Source organism: Myodes glareolus, chromosome 25 (assembly GCF_982192425.1).
Source record: "Myodes glareolus chromosome 25, mMyoGla1.1, whole genome shotgun sequence".
Classification (NCBI taxonomy): Eukaryota; Metazoa; Chordata; class Mammalia; order Rodentia; family Cricetidae; genus Myodes; species Myodes glareolus.
Genome location: NC_142050.1, coordinates 30,112,796 through 30,126,739, shown reverse-complemented (window position 1 = coordinate 30,126,739; position 13,944 = coordinate 30,112,796). Strand labels below are relative to the sequence as shown.

The 13,944-nt window shown below is 46.0% G+C and overlaps 1 protein-coding gene across 1 annotated transcript in view; it reads left to right on the top strand.

The window, feature by feature from the left end:
• Plxna4 (plexin A4) overlaps positions 1–13,944 on the top strand; it is a 454,827-nt gene that overhangs the window by 335,204 nt on the left and 105,679 nt on the right. Inside the window, exon 5 of the mRNA XM_087901814.1 lies at positions 8,598–8,698. Within this exon, the coding sequence (XP_087757940.1) occupies positions 8,598–8,698 (101 nt within the window). The remainder of the gene's footprint in view (positions 1–8,597; positions 8,699–13,944) is intronic.

Genomic DNA, 13,944 nt, shown 5'->3' with positions numbered 1-13,944 from the left:
AATACTCAGAAATATCACTACTTATCCACCTATCTGAAAATGAATCCTCTGAAGCTTGATGGCAGGGAGGGGCTTTGTCCAAGGTCACCAGTGCATCTAGAAGAGACTGAAGCTCAGCCTTCAGCCTCCAAGCTTCATGCTCTGAAGTTACTATGCTACTCTAGGTATCAATCACCTTGACCCCAGAACTCCTACCTATAGGCAGGGGGACACAGTATTGTCAATACTGGCACACTCAAGAATATTTCCTGATGCACTGGCCCCATGGTTCAGACATAATTGGGAGAACTCAAAAACTTCAAAAATTTCCAAGGTTAGGACACCAGGAAGTCAGTCCGATGAGCCAAAAACATCTGAAGAGTTAGGTTCTCATCCCAAAGTCTTTCTTGGTACTTTTCACTTGGCTGGACTCTCTTAAGATCTACTCATTCATCGACATAGATTTAAGAGAGTATGACGAACATAGAACACATGAGGTGATCCACTGAGCCATACGGGAGCTGTGAAAAGTCTCTGAACATGCATCTGCTACCACCAGCCTCACTGTGGGTGTGGCACCGATGCCCAGGGTAGAAAGAAGCTAGTACATCAAAACCTATCTCTCCTCCATCTAACTCTTTCCCAAGGCTTTTGTGCCCTCTGTGACTCTGTCCCAGCACCTGTGTCTCTGTCAGCTTTTGCCATAGCAGTGTATCTTACTGTTAAGCTAACACAGACTCAGGAGGACATTTATCCTCACACTCGCAGCCCGATAGAACAATGCAGTGTCAGCTCTCTCACTGGGTAGCTCTGCTTCAAGCTGGCTTGACATCTGGCTGCAGGTGGGACTCAGATCTTGCTCCACACAGGTTCTAGGCCCAAGAGGAAGTAGAGACCTGGGAAACTCTTCTTGAGATGCCATAGGCACAGGAGGTAAAGTCAAACCCATGAACAAATCTCAAGCATGTACTGGCCCTGCTATCCCTACCATCTCATTGACCATGGCAAGTCTGGAATCATGCCCAAAGTCAAGGGTGGAAAAAGTACATTCTGCCTCCTTGAACTCCACGGGGCTATAGCAAGGGTGATCCTAAAAGGCTGATTTAAATGAACTGAGATGCAATGCCTAGACCAATGTCCTGGCAGCTGCCTCTCTCAAGCAGCTGAGTTAGAAAGACCCCTTCCCCACCACCACCGAGAAGAGAAGTGAATTTAAGGATTCCACACACCTGGAGGAATTCAACCTTAGGTGACAGTCCTGGCCATGATGGGCTTCCCCGAACTCTATGAATTTCTTGCATGGCCCCAAGTCGGAAGAAACAAACCTAGAAATGTAGCCAGAGTCCACCAAAGAAAAGAAACGCCTGAGGAGAGACTGTGGAAGCTCCCTGAGACCATGCCCCTGAGATGCATATGCATTACTGAGTTAATTCGCTCCCAGAAAGGGACCAACTTTCTTCGGCTACACTTCGCTTGCTTGGGAACAGGAGACAGGAGGGCAGCATGAAGGATGGCACCAAGTGCCACATCTGTGCACCTTGACAGCTCCTTGGGAGCTTCTTCGAGTTTCTTAATGGGTCTTCTTGCCTCTTTTTTCCCTTTCTCTCCTCTCTCTCTCTCTCTCTCTCTCTCTCTCTCTCTCTCTCTCTCTCTCTTTCGAGTTTTGAAGGAAATTGGGTACTTAGGAAGCCTTTTGGACATTTAAATTAACTCCAGCCATCAGGCTCAGTGTAGCCACTGTGGCATTAGCATCCAATTATAAGAGCAGAGATGGAGTAATAACTCACATTTCGACCAGGATGTCAAATGCTTAAACAAATGAGAGATGCACACAGAGACTGTGCGCACTGCAGACGGCATGTTTCTGCGTGGACTCTGCAGAGTAGCAGGCGCCCTTTGGGATGAGAGCTGCAGCCGGCAGAACAGGGTCCGACTGCCAGAGAAAAGCATCTTGCAAAGTATGGGGAAAGCAGACAGGGAGCCAGATCTCACAAGACCACATCGATTCCTCCAGCCGCTAGGGATAACCTCTAGGAATAGAAGACCGGGGCCAGGCGTTGAAAGCTGGGATGGGTCCTTTGCTCTATTCTGTCCCTCATCACCTTCGCAGCCCAGGTTACTGTTTTATAAATTGGCAGTCTTTGGTCACGAGACCAGTGAGGTAAGGAAGGTAACAGTGATGACAACGATGACGACAATGATGATGGTTCTATTGATAAAGGCAGAGATGGGGCATAGCTCAGTTAACAAAAGTGCTTGGCTTACAAACATGAGAATTTGAGCCAAGTGTGGAGAACCCATGTAAGACATCCAGACACAGTGACTCCCTGTGATTGGTTAACTAGCCAAGTTAGCCTACTTGGTGAGCTCCACACCAGTGAGAGACTCAGTTTCAAAATAATATAAGTAAATAAATAAATAAATAAATAAATAAATGAAAAAAAAGTTGAGTACCTGAGAAATGACAGTCAAGTTTGCCTCTGGCACACATGCACATATTCATATATATATATATATATATATATATATATATATATGTGTGTGTGTGTGTGTGTGTGTGTGTGTGTGTGTATACATACATATATATATACACACACACATATATATATACATACACATACATATACACATATACTTGCACACACAAACAAAAGTAAATGGTAATATTCTTTAATATAGTCTAAGATCAAGCCAAGGTATAGTATATTAAGGAAGTAAAGCTTAGTTGGAAAAGAAGAAAGAAAGTCAGTGTGGTTCCCAGGAAAGCAATCCAAAGAGGGAGAGTAAGGGGAAGGTGGGATAGAAAAGAGCCTATAGGCCGTACATGGGAAGAAGTGTGTTATCTGAAGGCAGGATTGGGTTGCAGAGATGCCACAGAAGTAAAGAACACATACTGTACCTTCAGAAAATACAAGTTCAGGCTCTCCAACCCACATTAGATAGCCCACAGCTGCTAGAATCTAGTTCTGGGGTACTCAGTGCCCTCTTTTGGCCTCAGAGAGCACCTGCAAACACACGGTGCACATAAACTCATACAGACACATAAACATAAATTTAAACATAAAAGAAACAAATCCTTATAGTCAGAGGCTATTCACCATCATGTGAACCATTTGAATTCTGAGCCTCTTGAAAGGTGTAGGGGAAAAGAAAGTTCTAAATAGATAAGATGTGATGTTATCTTCAAATTGGGAAACAAACGATAGTGCATGATAGAAGACTTATCTCCAAACCTTTGTCCAAGGAAGACCACACTAAGGAGCTGAGAAATGCACGCCTATTTACTACAGTACCTCAGATATATCTCAAGAATGTGAATGCACCAGCCTGCTTGCTGCTGACCCTGGGAGCTGAGCAGGTGTTCTCACGTCAGCTCTGGGCTTCTGAATATGACTTTAGCCAAAGCCTGCTCAGAAGACCATTTCTACAACATTTTAATAATGACCATAAAATAGATATACCATGAAACTCGCTATTGTAACTGTTGCTGGGTGCTCGTGGGCATTAGGGCACGCATAAGTGGTGTCGCCATTTCTAGAACATTTCATCTCTCTAAACTGAAGCTCCGTATCCATTCAGCAGTAACTCATTCCCCCTCCTTACTCCCAGGCCCTGTCAGCCACCATTCTAATTTCTCACTGTGACTCTCTAGTGACCTCATATGTGTTGCCATTACTGTTCTTTTGTGTCTTACCCATTTTATTTAACATATTGTCCTTAAAGTTTGTCTAGAATTTCTTCCCTTCTTCCCTCCCTTCCCTTTTAGCTTCTTAAGATAAGATCTCTCCATGTAACCAGGGCTGGCTTCAGACTTAGTATGTAGCTCACACTGGCCTTGAACTTTTACTTCTCCTGCCTCAGTTTCCAGAGTTCTGGATCATAGGCATGTGACATCACTCTGTCTTCCTTCCTTTGAAGGCTGAATACCATTTCAGTGTTAAGTACATGCCATATTTTGTCCATCCGTTCTTCTGTTGATGGGCCCTGGGTAACTTCCATTTCTAACTTTTATGAATAATTCTGCTATGGATATGGACGTGCCCATGTGTCTCCGAGGCCCGGCTTTCCCTTCTTTTGATTCTGTCCTCAGTAGTCAAACCACCATGTCACATGGCAAATCTCTGTGTTTTTGAGGAACTGCTCAGTGCCTGGAAAGCTTCTGTTATACAAAGGTAGAGCAGCCGGCCAAGACAACACTGTGCTGATCCCATCTCTTGTTCCAGGAGTTGCATTCTTCCCCAGTCCTAGTGTAGGGGTGGTCCTGAGAAGGGATGGGGCTTCCTCTCTGGAAGCACTACGGGTGACATTGCAGCCACATCAATCAACCACCCTCCTGGAGTCGAGTGGCCGGGGAGGGACCTCAATCTTCTGTGGTCTCAGACACCATCTATCATTATGATCGCTCAGGTCCCATTGTCATCTGATTTGTTCTCCCAACAGAAGTCAGCCCCCTGACACACATACACTTTACTTTTTTCACCTCTTCCTGTGGTCTGAATTCCCTCACTTGGCTAATTAGCATGCCTGGCACTGTAGCTTAAGACTTTAATCAGCATGGGGTGCTTTTAATTAATCGTGTGGCTCTGCATCTGGAGTGGTTTGTGTTTCCAGGGTCAGGAGAGGAACTGAGATGGGGGATGGAGAGGCAGCTTTGTTTGGTGTCCAGTGTAGGTAGAGAGTCCAGATACTGGGGTAGAGAGAGGAATCATGGGGCAAGGTGACTGAGAAACCATCTGGCCACCTTTGCAACATACTAGCATGGTGTGAAAGGAAGCCGAGGACTTCAGGATATATATTTTGCCACCGAGATAAATGGCTATACCAATTTCGGTTTGCAAAAGTGAGTCTAAAGTGTCAGGAAAACTTCTGGCACATTCTAGAATTGTCCACAGGAAAGCAATGTTGCAGCTAGAGAAGATGGAGCCACAGAGGCAACACTGGGCCGTGCTGGAGAGGCAGTAGCCTGAGAGTGGGACTTCTGAGAGTCCCTGGCCCCTGGTCCTACAAAAGGGAGAGAGATGACATCAAACCCTCAAAGGATGGCAACTGTTTTCTTTCATCTATCGGAATTCCCTTATGGTCTGTTAAATTTAGCATCCATGCTTTAAGAGACTGGGAACATTTAGATCAACCTCAGAAGCAAGTAGTAAAGATGAGATGATGGATGCCCAGTGGGGACGAGCTGCAAGGAAAGCAAAGCTCTTTGTTGTGGGCCTTTCAAAGAGAAAGTTCTAGATTCCCAGACGATACCCTTCAAGGTGTGTTCTCTTGAAAGTCTCCAATATCGTGTTTACACATATCCATGAAAGTCAAACAAGAAAGAGGGACTAGCTTGGGTGAGGTTTTGTCTGGACACTTAGAAGTTGCTGGAATGTCAGATCCTAAAGAATTTCTAGAATGAGTCCGAATGGTTGCTTATTTTATAGATGATTGAAAAGAGACTCAAAGGGTAACAACTGTTCACGATCATCTGGAGAGCTGGAAGCAAAGCAGTAGCTAAGACCTGGCTCTCAGACGGTTGGGGATTTGTTCCCTGTCCTGCATAGACACATAGCTGAAACCAAAGTACAACATGGGCTAACTTGGAAGCCAGGAAAGGGTCTGAATCAGTTCAGGAATCTCAGGGAACTTCAGAGCCTCATCTAAAGAATGAAATGGTGAATGGCTTAGAAACCAATGTCACATTCAAAGAGGAAATGACACCATGGGGGGACTAAGGAGGAAAACGTCTTCTGGATCTGTTAACCAGAGGACGGGTCAGTGCAACACGTAGCCGGGAATGAAATGCTCATCACAGAACAGCCTGAGATGTTAAACATCACCTGTGGAGTGCTGGACCCTGGAACCGTTATGAATCCATTTTGTGGTCTAGTGCTTCAAGAATAGAAGCATGGGGTTTATCTCCTGTTTAAGAAGAGGAAAACCAAGTTTCAGAGACAATAGGGTCTTGTTGCTAGTAACGGCCAAGAATGCCTTAAACCTCCCTCTGCAGGCTCTGACATCTTTTCTGCCAAACAAAAATGACAACTGTTTAAAATCAGGAGAGGAGGGATTTTTATAATTATGGCCTATTGACATTATTGAGCATCAGTTTCAAGTTATTTTTAGAATATAAAGGTTTCTGAGGTGTCCAACTCACCCAGCAGCTGGTTCATGACTCAAAATGGCATTCCCCAGACCTCCAAAGAACAGGAACACCCTGTAATCCCAGGTCACACACTTCAGAACCCTGAGGCCTATCCTGGAGCCACCAGAACCAGAGATAACATTCCAGAACCCTAGGACACACCTCAGCCTCTCCGAGTATACTCTAGAATTGTAGGACACACCAGGGCACACCCTGGAATTCCAGGGTGTATTCATTCCAGGGTGTATTCCATGAAAGACTGATTATTGAACATGTTGACAGGAGAATCTGGGGAAAATGTTAATTAAGTTAGACCAAGAAAATTCTTTTGATTGAACAAGCTATGATATTTTTCCTTTAAGCCCATGCAAAATATGGAGTGCCAGACAGGCAGCTGGAACCCATGAAAACATGATTATGTACTTATGGTTCCCAACTTTCACCATCTATAGCCCTTTTTTATTATTTTTTCCACCTTGGGGAGTCACATTTTTTGAAAGATTCTGTCTACTAAACAAACTGCATTTATTAAGTAATAATAAATTTCCGACTTTAATATGGGACACACATGAGTATGCATAAACACATAAAATAGCAACAATCCAATTTCCATTAGGCTTTTTGGAAATATTGAAACTAGCTTGTGAATCTCATTCCTATCCCTGAATTCCTGGGAGCCAGGGTCCTCTGGGTTGGGCACTATTATGTATGTGTTTATATGACTAGGAGGTATTTGCTTGAGGAAGGGCAGAAGAATTAAAGTGTCACCAGGAATAAACTAAATTACTAGCTTCCTATAGAACCAGCAGGCTAATTTATTAATTTTTTTTAAAAAAAACTGATCATCAAACTTAATCTTAAAGACATTGAGGTCCTGAGGGAAATCACCTGGGCAATGATAGAACCTATGATAAAATTCTAGGGGACAGAGAGGTGGCTCAGTGAGTACTGGTATTTGTCACCAAGCCTGATAACCTGAGTTCCATCTTAGAATCCACAACCCCTGCAAGTTGTTCTTTGACCTCCACATGTGTGCAAGACAGGCACACACCTAAGTATAAAAAGCATAGAAAATTCCGAATGCGAAGAAAAGCCATTGAGAACAAGCCGTGGAGGCCAAGGGCAAATCTGTAAGAATGAGAGGAGGCAGCTACTAAAGGGTAAATAAAAGAAATGAGGAAATTAAGGAAAAGGAGACCATAGTGGGATTTAGAATTAATTATTAATTAATTCCCAATGAGTGTGGAGACTAATTGAGCAGGCTCTGGTGCCAGCTCGCCTGTGCATGAGTTACAAGTAGCCCCTGCCAAGTGGACATGATTGTACAGCACAGACGCTTTATGGACCAGCGGGGGAAACACAGCCCCTGCGCTCACTCGTGAGCAGATACGGTTCTGCCAAGTCAACGTGTACAGTTGACCATGCTGGTTCTGACGATGACCATGGCTAGTTGTCCTGGTTCTAGCTGAAAGGCTAGATAGGAAGTCCTCCATTGAGATAAAAAAAAATAGATATATAAAATATCCCATATGAAAAATATATTTTAAAAACTTTTTATAAAGAAGAAACTGGTGAAATAGAAAGTAAAGACCAAGGCTATAAAAAAAATTAAAATAACCATTTGATCATGAGTGTCATCTTTAAACACCTACTACGTAGCAGGTACTTGGGCGACATCAAGGCTGCCTCAGAGAACAAAGAAATCCAAACGGCATTTAAGAGTGTACAGGAAATGGAGGCATTTGGGCTAAGTGAAAATGTCATGTGGAACATTTTATGTTAACAAGCTGTTGCTGGAAGCAAATGGAAGCCTCTGGGCTCGAGAGGAAGCCTTGGATCATGGAAAGAGTGTGAGCAGGGGGCATAGCAAGGCTGATCGTTGAAAGAACTGCAGTGAAATCAATTTTTTGGAGCAAGTTTTGGTCAACAGTATGAAGCAGGAGACGGCAGGAGGCAGCCAGAGGGTAGATCAGGCACCTTGTTAAACAGCCAGGAGGAAGACGAGGGAAGGGTGCTGGGTGGGAGTTGAATGCTCTCTGGAAAAATAAAAGTGCTGAGGTCTAAGGGAAGGGGGTGAGGGAAAGCAAAACAAGATGGAGAAAGAAAGAACATTCGGTTTATTACTTTGGTAGGAAACAAATATGCAATGGATTGAGTATTTGCAGAAATATTGGAGGGGGGGGTGAGGATAATAGGAAAGTTTAACTATTGGTGTGGAAGCCTCTTTCGGTATGTTTTATATGGACTCAATGTGGCCTGTGTTCCCAGATACGTCTTAGAACCTAGAAAGTAGGTATAGCCTCAGGATGCTATGCGGTCATCTACTCCAATATGGCTCCCCAAAGTCTCTTTGACTGGGCTCTAAGCACCTCCACGCTCCTCCGGAGTCTTGGGTGATAGATAGGATGATATTTAGGATGGCAATTTTAGCTGTGAACCTTTAGGTTCTCCGAAGATTCTTGACCACTTCATCCTCATTGTGCTGTTCCAGCTCACCAGAGTCCCTGTGGAGTCCTGTGGGCAGTATCGGAGCTGCGGCGAGTGTCTTGGATCAGGTGATCCCCACTGTGGCTGGTGTGTGCTCCACAACACGTGAGTACCATTGGCTGCCCCCTCCCGCCTCCTCGCAGCGGCTCCCACCCTCCTCTCTGTCCTTCCTCTCACCCCTTTGCACTCTTTGCTTCGCTTCTTCCATCCTTGCACCGTTGGCAAACTCCATCGCTCTTCCGTTCTATTTGGGTTCACTTTAGCTTGTCTGGTTCCCCTAAGACATGGACGGAATGATGACAGGTCAGAATATGGTAGCCTCCCTGGCAATGACACCCTGGAGAGTCACAGAAGACAGGTTCTTGGACTCATCTAACTTTGATTTGCTGACTTTTCAGCAGAGCCCCCCACCCACCCACCCACACCCCTGCCTCCAATGACACGGGGTTATTTTTTCCTCAAAATTCACCCGGACCACTAGATTATGTACTTGGTATGTGGTGTCCATTTTGTAACTCAGCATCCATTCATTATACCCTGTGCTGTAACCATAGAACCTCCTGTGACTTTTACGTGTGACACGCCTGAGAACCCTTTCTTGTCTGTCATAACCCCTATAAACTGGCTACAAATAAACTTGGGCCTCAGGTCAGGAGGGAAGAAAGGCCAGACCAACTGCTAGTGCATACCCTTGTGCTTCCTCCCCCACTCCGTTTATTCCCACTCCGTTTATCCTCTAGCGGAAGGGAGAAGGCAATCAGATTAAACTGGAAACAAATAGGAACTTGATGAATGAACTGAGAGATGCAGACAACTAGCCAGGAAACAGGAGAGAAATGAAGGGCATTTTTTAATTCTAATTAATTTTTATCTTACATGTATCAGTATTTTGCCTGCAAGTATCTCTGTGTACCATGTGTGTGTTTGGTGCACACAGAGACCAGAGAAGGGGTCAGATCCCTCAGTACTAGGGTTACAGATGGTTGTTAGCTGCCATGTGAGCGCTGCAAATTAAGCCTGGGTGCTCTAGGGGAGTAGTTACCCACTGTGCTGTCTCTCCCGTCCCAAGATTTTTATTCTCCCTTCCTGGAATAGCCTTCATCGTTAGACCCCATCCTGCGGAATCTGAGCCTACTCGAGCTATGACGGATTCCTGTGGCCACCTGAAACCTGATATTCTCTGAGCTGGCCACAGCATCATAAGATGAGATTTTAGTCTTCCCATTCACAGCCTGAATTACTTGGGACCAATGACATTTGTTGCAATTTTCAGTGATTTTGAACTATAAGAAACTGGAGGTGGAATCTTCTAAAAGGCAGGAAACACTCTCTCAGATTCTGACAGTTAAAAACACCCTCCTAATTTCTCACACAGCCTCTCCAATAGAACAGCCAACTTCCATCTTTCTGGGTGTCGGACATAATGAGGTCTTGAGTCCCTTAAGGGAAGGCCTGAAATCTGTTAGGCATATTATACCAAAAAGAACCTGAGAACCACTGAGCTGCGCTGAAACACACACGACTCGGAGGCAGATTGGAAGCTGCGCTGAAACAGACAGCAAGGTCATCTGGCAATAGTGCAGCGGCCCGAGGACTGGCCTCCACAAAGAAGGGTGGAGAGGTGCAGTTAGAATGCGTACCAGCTTGTGCCAAGCCAGAAGAGGTTCCTGATGTTACCTTGTCAGGTGAAAGGAGAAGAGTTTCTTTGTCCAGCATAGTAAGATCACCCAGAAAAGGAATGAATGCATTCGTAACCTAATGTCTTCCTTGGGAACTCTGGAGCCACCTAACTGGCTACTGAGCATGCCTTAGTTGTCATAGCAATGGTACAAGTGGGACTCCAGGGCAGTCATAAAAGCTGGCCCCTCCCTAAATCCTTCGGGACCAAAGCACAGGTTTTTGTGCCCCTGATGGTCTGTGTCATGATGCTATCCCAATCCCATATGGCACTGAGCATCCAGGACACTGGGGCTTAAAGAAGGTTACAGAAGGGTCAGAGTGTCCTACCCGCCCCCCAGCTCCACAGCTGGGTTAAGCAGGTCTGAGGAGAGAAAATACCATACATTACTTCTTATACGGCTCCGGTCTCCCCTTGTACAGCAGCATATCTGGCTCCTGTGGCAGAAAGCAAGGGTAAACTAAAGCCAAAGGAGAATCAGGGTCCTTCATCGAGCAGACCATCGCCTAGGAAAGCCAGTCGCTCCAGTCTCGCATGCCATAAAGGAAATCCCATGGACATGTGTCTAACACAGAATCAAGTCCCAAACTCCCCGGCATCCTAGGCCCTCCTCCGTGACCTGGAAAAAGGAGACATGGTTTGCCTACTTCGCTGGGTTGTAGGAGAACTGACAAGGCTAACCATTTGGTTTAGAAGCCTGGTGGTTAGAACACTGGTAGATCAGGTAGGGTCGTCAACAATCTCATAGGCTACAGCAAAGACTGAGAGCTAGCTCATAAGGGTCCTTCCTCTTAGACTTGGTCGATTCCCGTGGTTTTCTATACGGCCCTTGAATGGTGTGCCTGAGTCCCTGAGGGTGTGACAGTTTCAGGCTGCCTTTGCTTAACCAGCAGATGTTCCTGCTGCTTTCCCGCCCCTCCTTCCGCCTGGCATCACATCTCACACCAGTTTGCACGTCAGATGTCAGCCCTTCCTAAACATGGGCTCACAGAGAACAGGGGCCATACAAGGGCTGTCCTGTCTGCCGCCCAGCACTAAGCTGCCACTTCTGGGGCCTCTCTTCACCCTTGGAACTACAGTGGGAGTCACTATGTAAATACGACAGGGAAGCTTGCAATGGTTGCTGAAATCAGTACAGTCTAGTCTAGCTCTGCTGTGTTGTACACTTGCGAGGCTGTTGAGTATAGCGATTCACACTATGTGCGGGAGCGGTACTCTGTAAAGACCTGTGAACACTGAATTAGAAAACGCCAAACCACTGCCCCTAAAAGACACAGAGTGTCAGATTCCTGAGAACCTCTGGTCACAATCTTTTCATCAGTGGATTGATGTATCACCTCATTTGTCGGACATTTGTATGAAGATGTCTTCCTCAATAAACATTGCCAATTCATTAACATGGCTCAGAGAACTGTAACTTCATACCTGGATGAAGATTCTCATGATCCTCCTGCCTCCACCTCTTCTGCTTATCCTACCAGCATGCTCCTCTCCAGCTAGCTGAATGAAGCTTCTCTAAAACACACACACACACACACACACACACACACACACACACCCCTTTTCTATGTCATACCATAGCCTTGGTGTGTTTAGGAATACTGGGCAGCACAGCCTTACAAATCTTAAGTCAAAAAAGGACAGAACTTGAAAAGTGTGGCATTAAATAGCCATCAAATGACTCTCATTTATAATGAAACTGCTTAAACAAGAAGGAAGGATGTCACCTCTTCTTACCCTAGCTGGAAACACGTGACTTGAGTCATCCCCACTCCGCATATGACCATGAGTGACCTCAAAAGTGCCATGAAGACAAGCTTGGAGGCCACTAATAAGCGTTAGCAATTAGCTGAACTTGAAACACGGAGTCCACAGATATTGAGGGTTGACCATTACACTGTATGGAAGAGACCTGGCATCTACACCTGTAAGGAGAAAGAACCGCGGCTTCTCATGCTGCTAACTAGAGGATGAGATGGGGTAATGAAGGCTGCTCTATGAGTCCGAGGAGCTCCACACCGTCAGGGTGCTGCTCTCCATAACATTAAGCTCTCAGCAAAGTGAATGCATGATGAGGGCAGACGGACACTGACAGTGGAGCTGTGTCCATGGTGTCTGACAACTTCCATGGCAAGACACAGCTCACGAGTTCCCATAGGCCCAGACTGCATACTGGACAGACAGAAACACTTGGCAGGTCCTTCCCCTGAGTTAAAGACCAAGAATAGCCCCTGTATATGGTGGTCGAGCACGGGAAGGCCCCTGGGTCTCTAAGATTTAGTTTTAATCTTGTATAGACTAAAATACAGAGATCTGAAGTGATCCATCGGGAAAGCTTTAACATATGCAAACCTGGGTAGCCCAGCTTGACAGCACTGCTTCCTCCTAGAAGGTTCTCTCATCCTAGTCAGTGCAACCTATGGGTCTTGGTTCAGGTCAGATACAGAAGTTGGCTTCTCCTGTCCTGTCCTTCTTTTCAGTGGGCACAATGTGAATATGCATGATTGGGAGAGGCAGCAGAGGGGACGTGGGCAAAGCAGAAGAAAGAAGAGATCTGGGTGTGGACAGTGAGCAGTCAGTTTATAGATGCCCGTCCTGAGAGGTCCTGCTAGGAAAGGAACAAAGGACCAGAATATTACCTAAAGCACTGTGTTCTCTCTCTCTCCTTCCCTTCTTCCCCTCCCTCCCTCGCTCTGTCCTGAAGTTTCTTGGGAAACAGGCCTTTGCTGCAATGATGGGGTCCTAAAATTAGCACATTTGTCAGGCTTCCATGTTGGGCAAGACTCTGTGCTAAGTGACCTTGACCCTTGCCAAGTACCCCAGCAAGCTTGGTCTTCATGAAGTTCATGACAAAGAACAAAACAGGACCCTCTGAGTGTGAGATTGATTTTGTTTTCCATAGTCATTTTTGACAACTTTTCCTGTGATCATAGGGAAAAAGGAGGTGTGTCTGTGTGTGTGTGTGTGGTGTGTATATGTGTGTGTACGGTGTGTGTGCGTGTGGTGTGTGTATGTGTAGGTGTGTGGTATGTGTGTGGTGTGTGTGTGTACGTGTGTGCATGTGCTGTGTATATGTGTATGTGTGCATGTATGTGTGTTAGACAGAGACTGACAAAAAGAGCAAAAGAAGAGAGCACCATAGAAAAAACCAGAGGAACAAGTAGCCCGAGGAGGGAGCTCCTGCAAACAGGTGTCCGTCCGTATCACTGAAAGAGCTTTTGTACCAGGAAGGTCACAGGAGGGCTGTGAGCTGAATATGCCAAAGACACAACCCAGTCATTCAAATCCTTCTGCTGTCCCCCCCTCCGCACTAGTGAATGTGACAAAGGGCCTACCTGCTGACCTAGGGGGAAAGAGAAGCACCCCACCCCCACTCCCGTTGCCCTCTTCTGCAGCCCCTGGCCCTGCCTGCAGGCCTGTCTCCCTAACGACCAGAGCAGCAACACAAAGCTGCCTGTTTATTCAACCTGCAGTTTTCAGCCTGCCTTCCCAGGGCTTCCCTCTGTGTCTGAGCCCACCTATTCTGATCTGGGCAAAGGGGAATAAAACCTTCCAAGCCCCGTCTACCTCCGTCCCCGCACAGCTGTCTCCTGTCCTGAGCCTGGAACACACCCTCCAGACTTGGCAGGTCCCCAGCCCCCACCCCATCTTCCCCTGCCTTGGCCCCATTCCC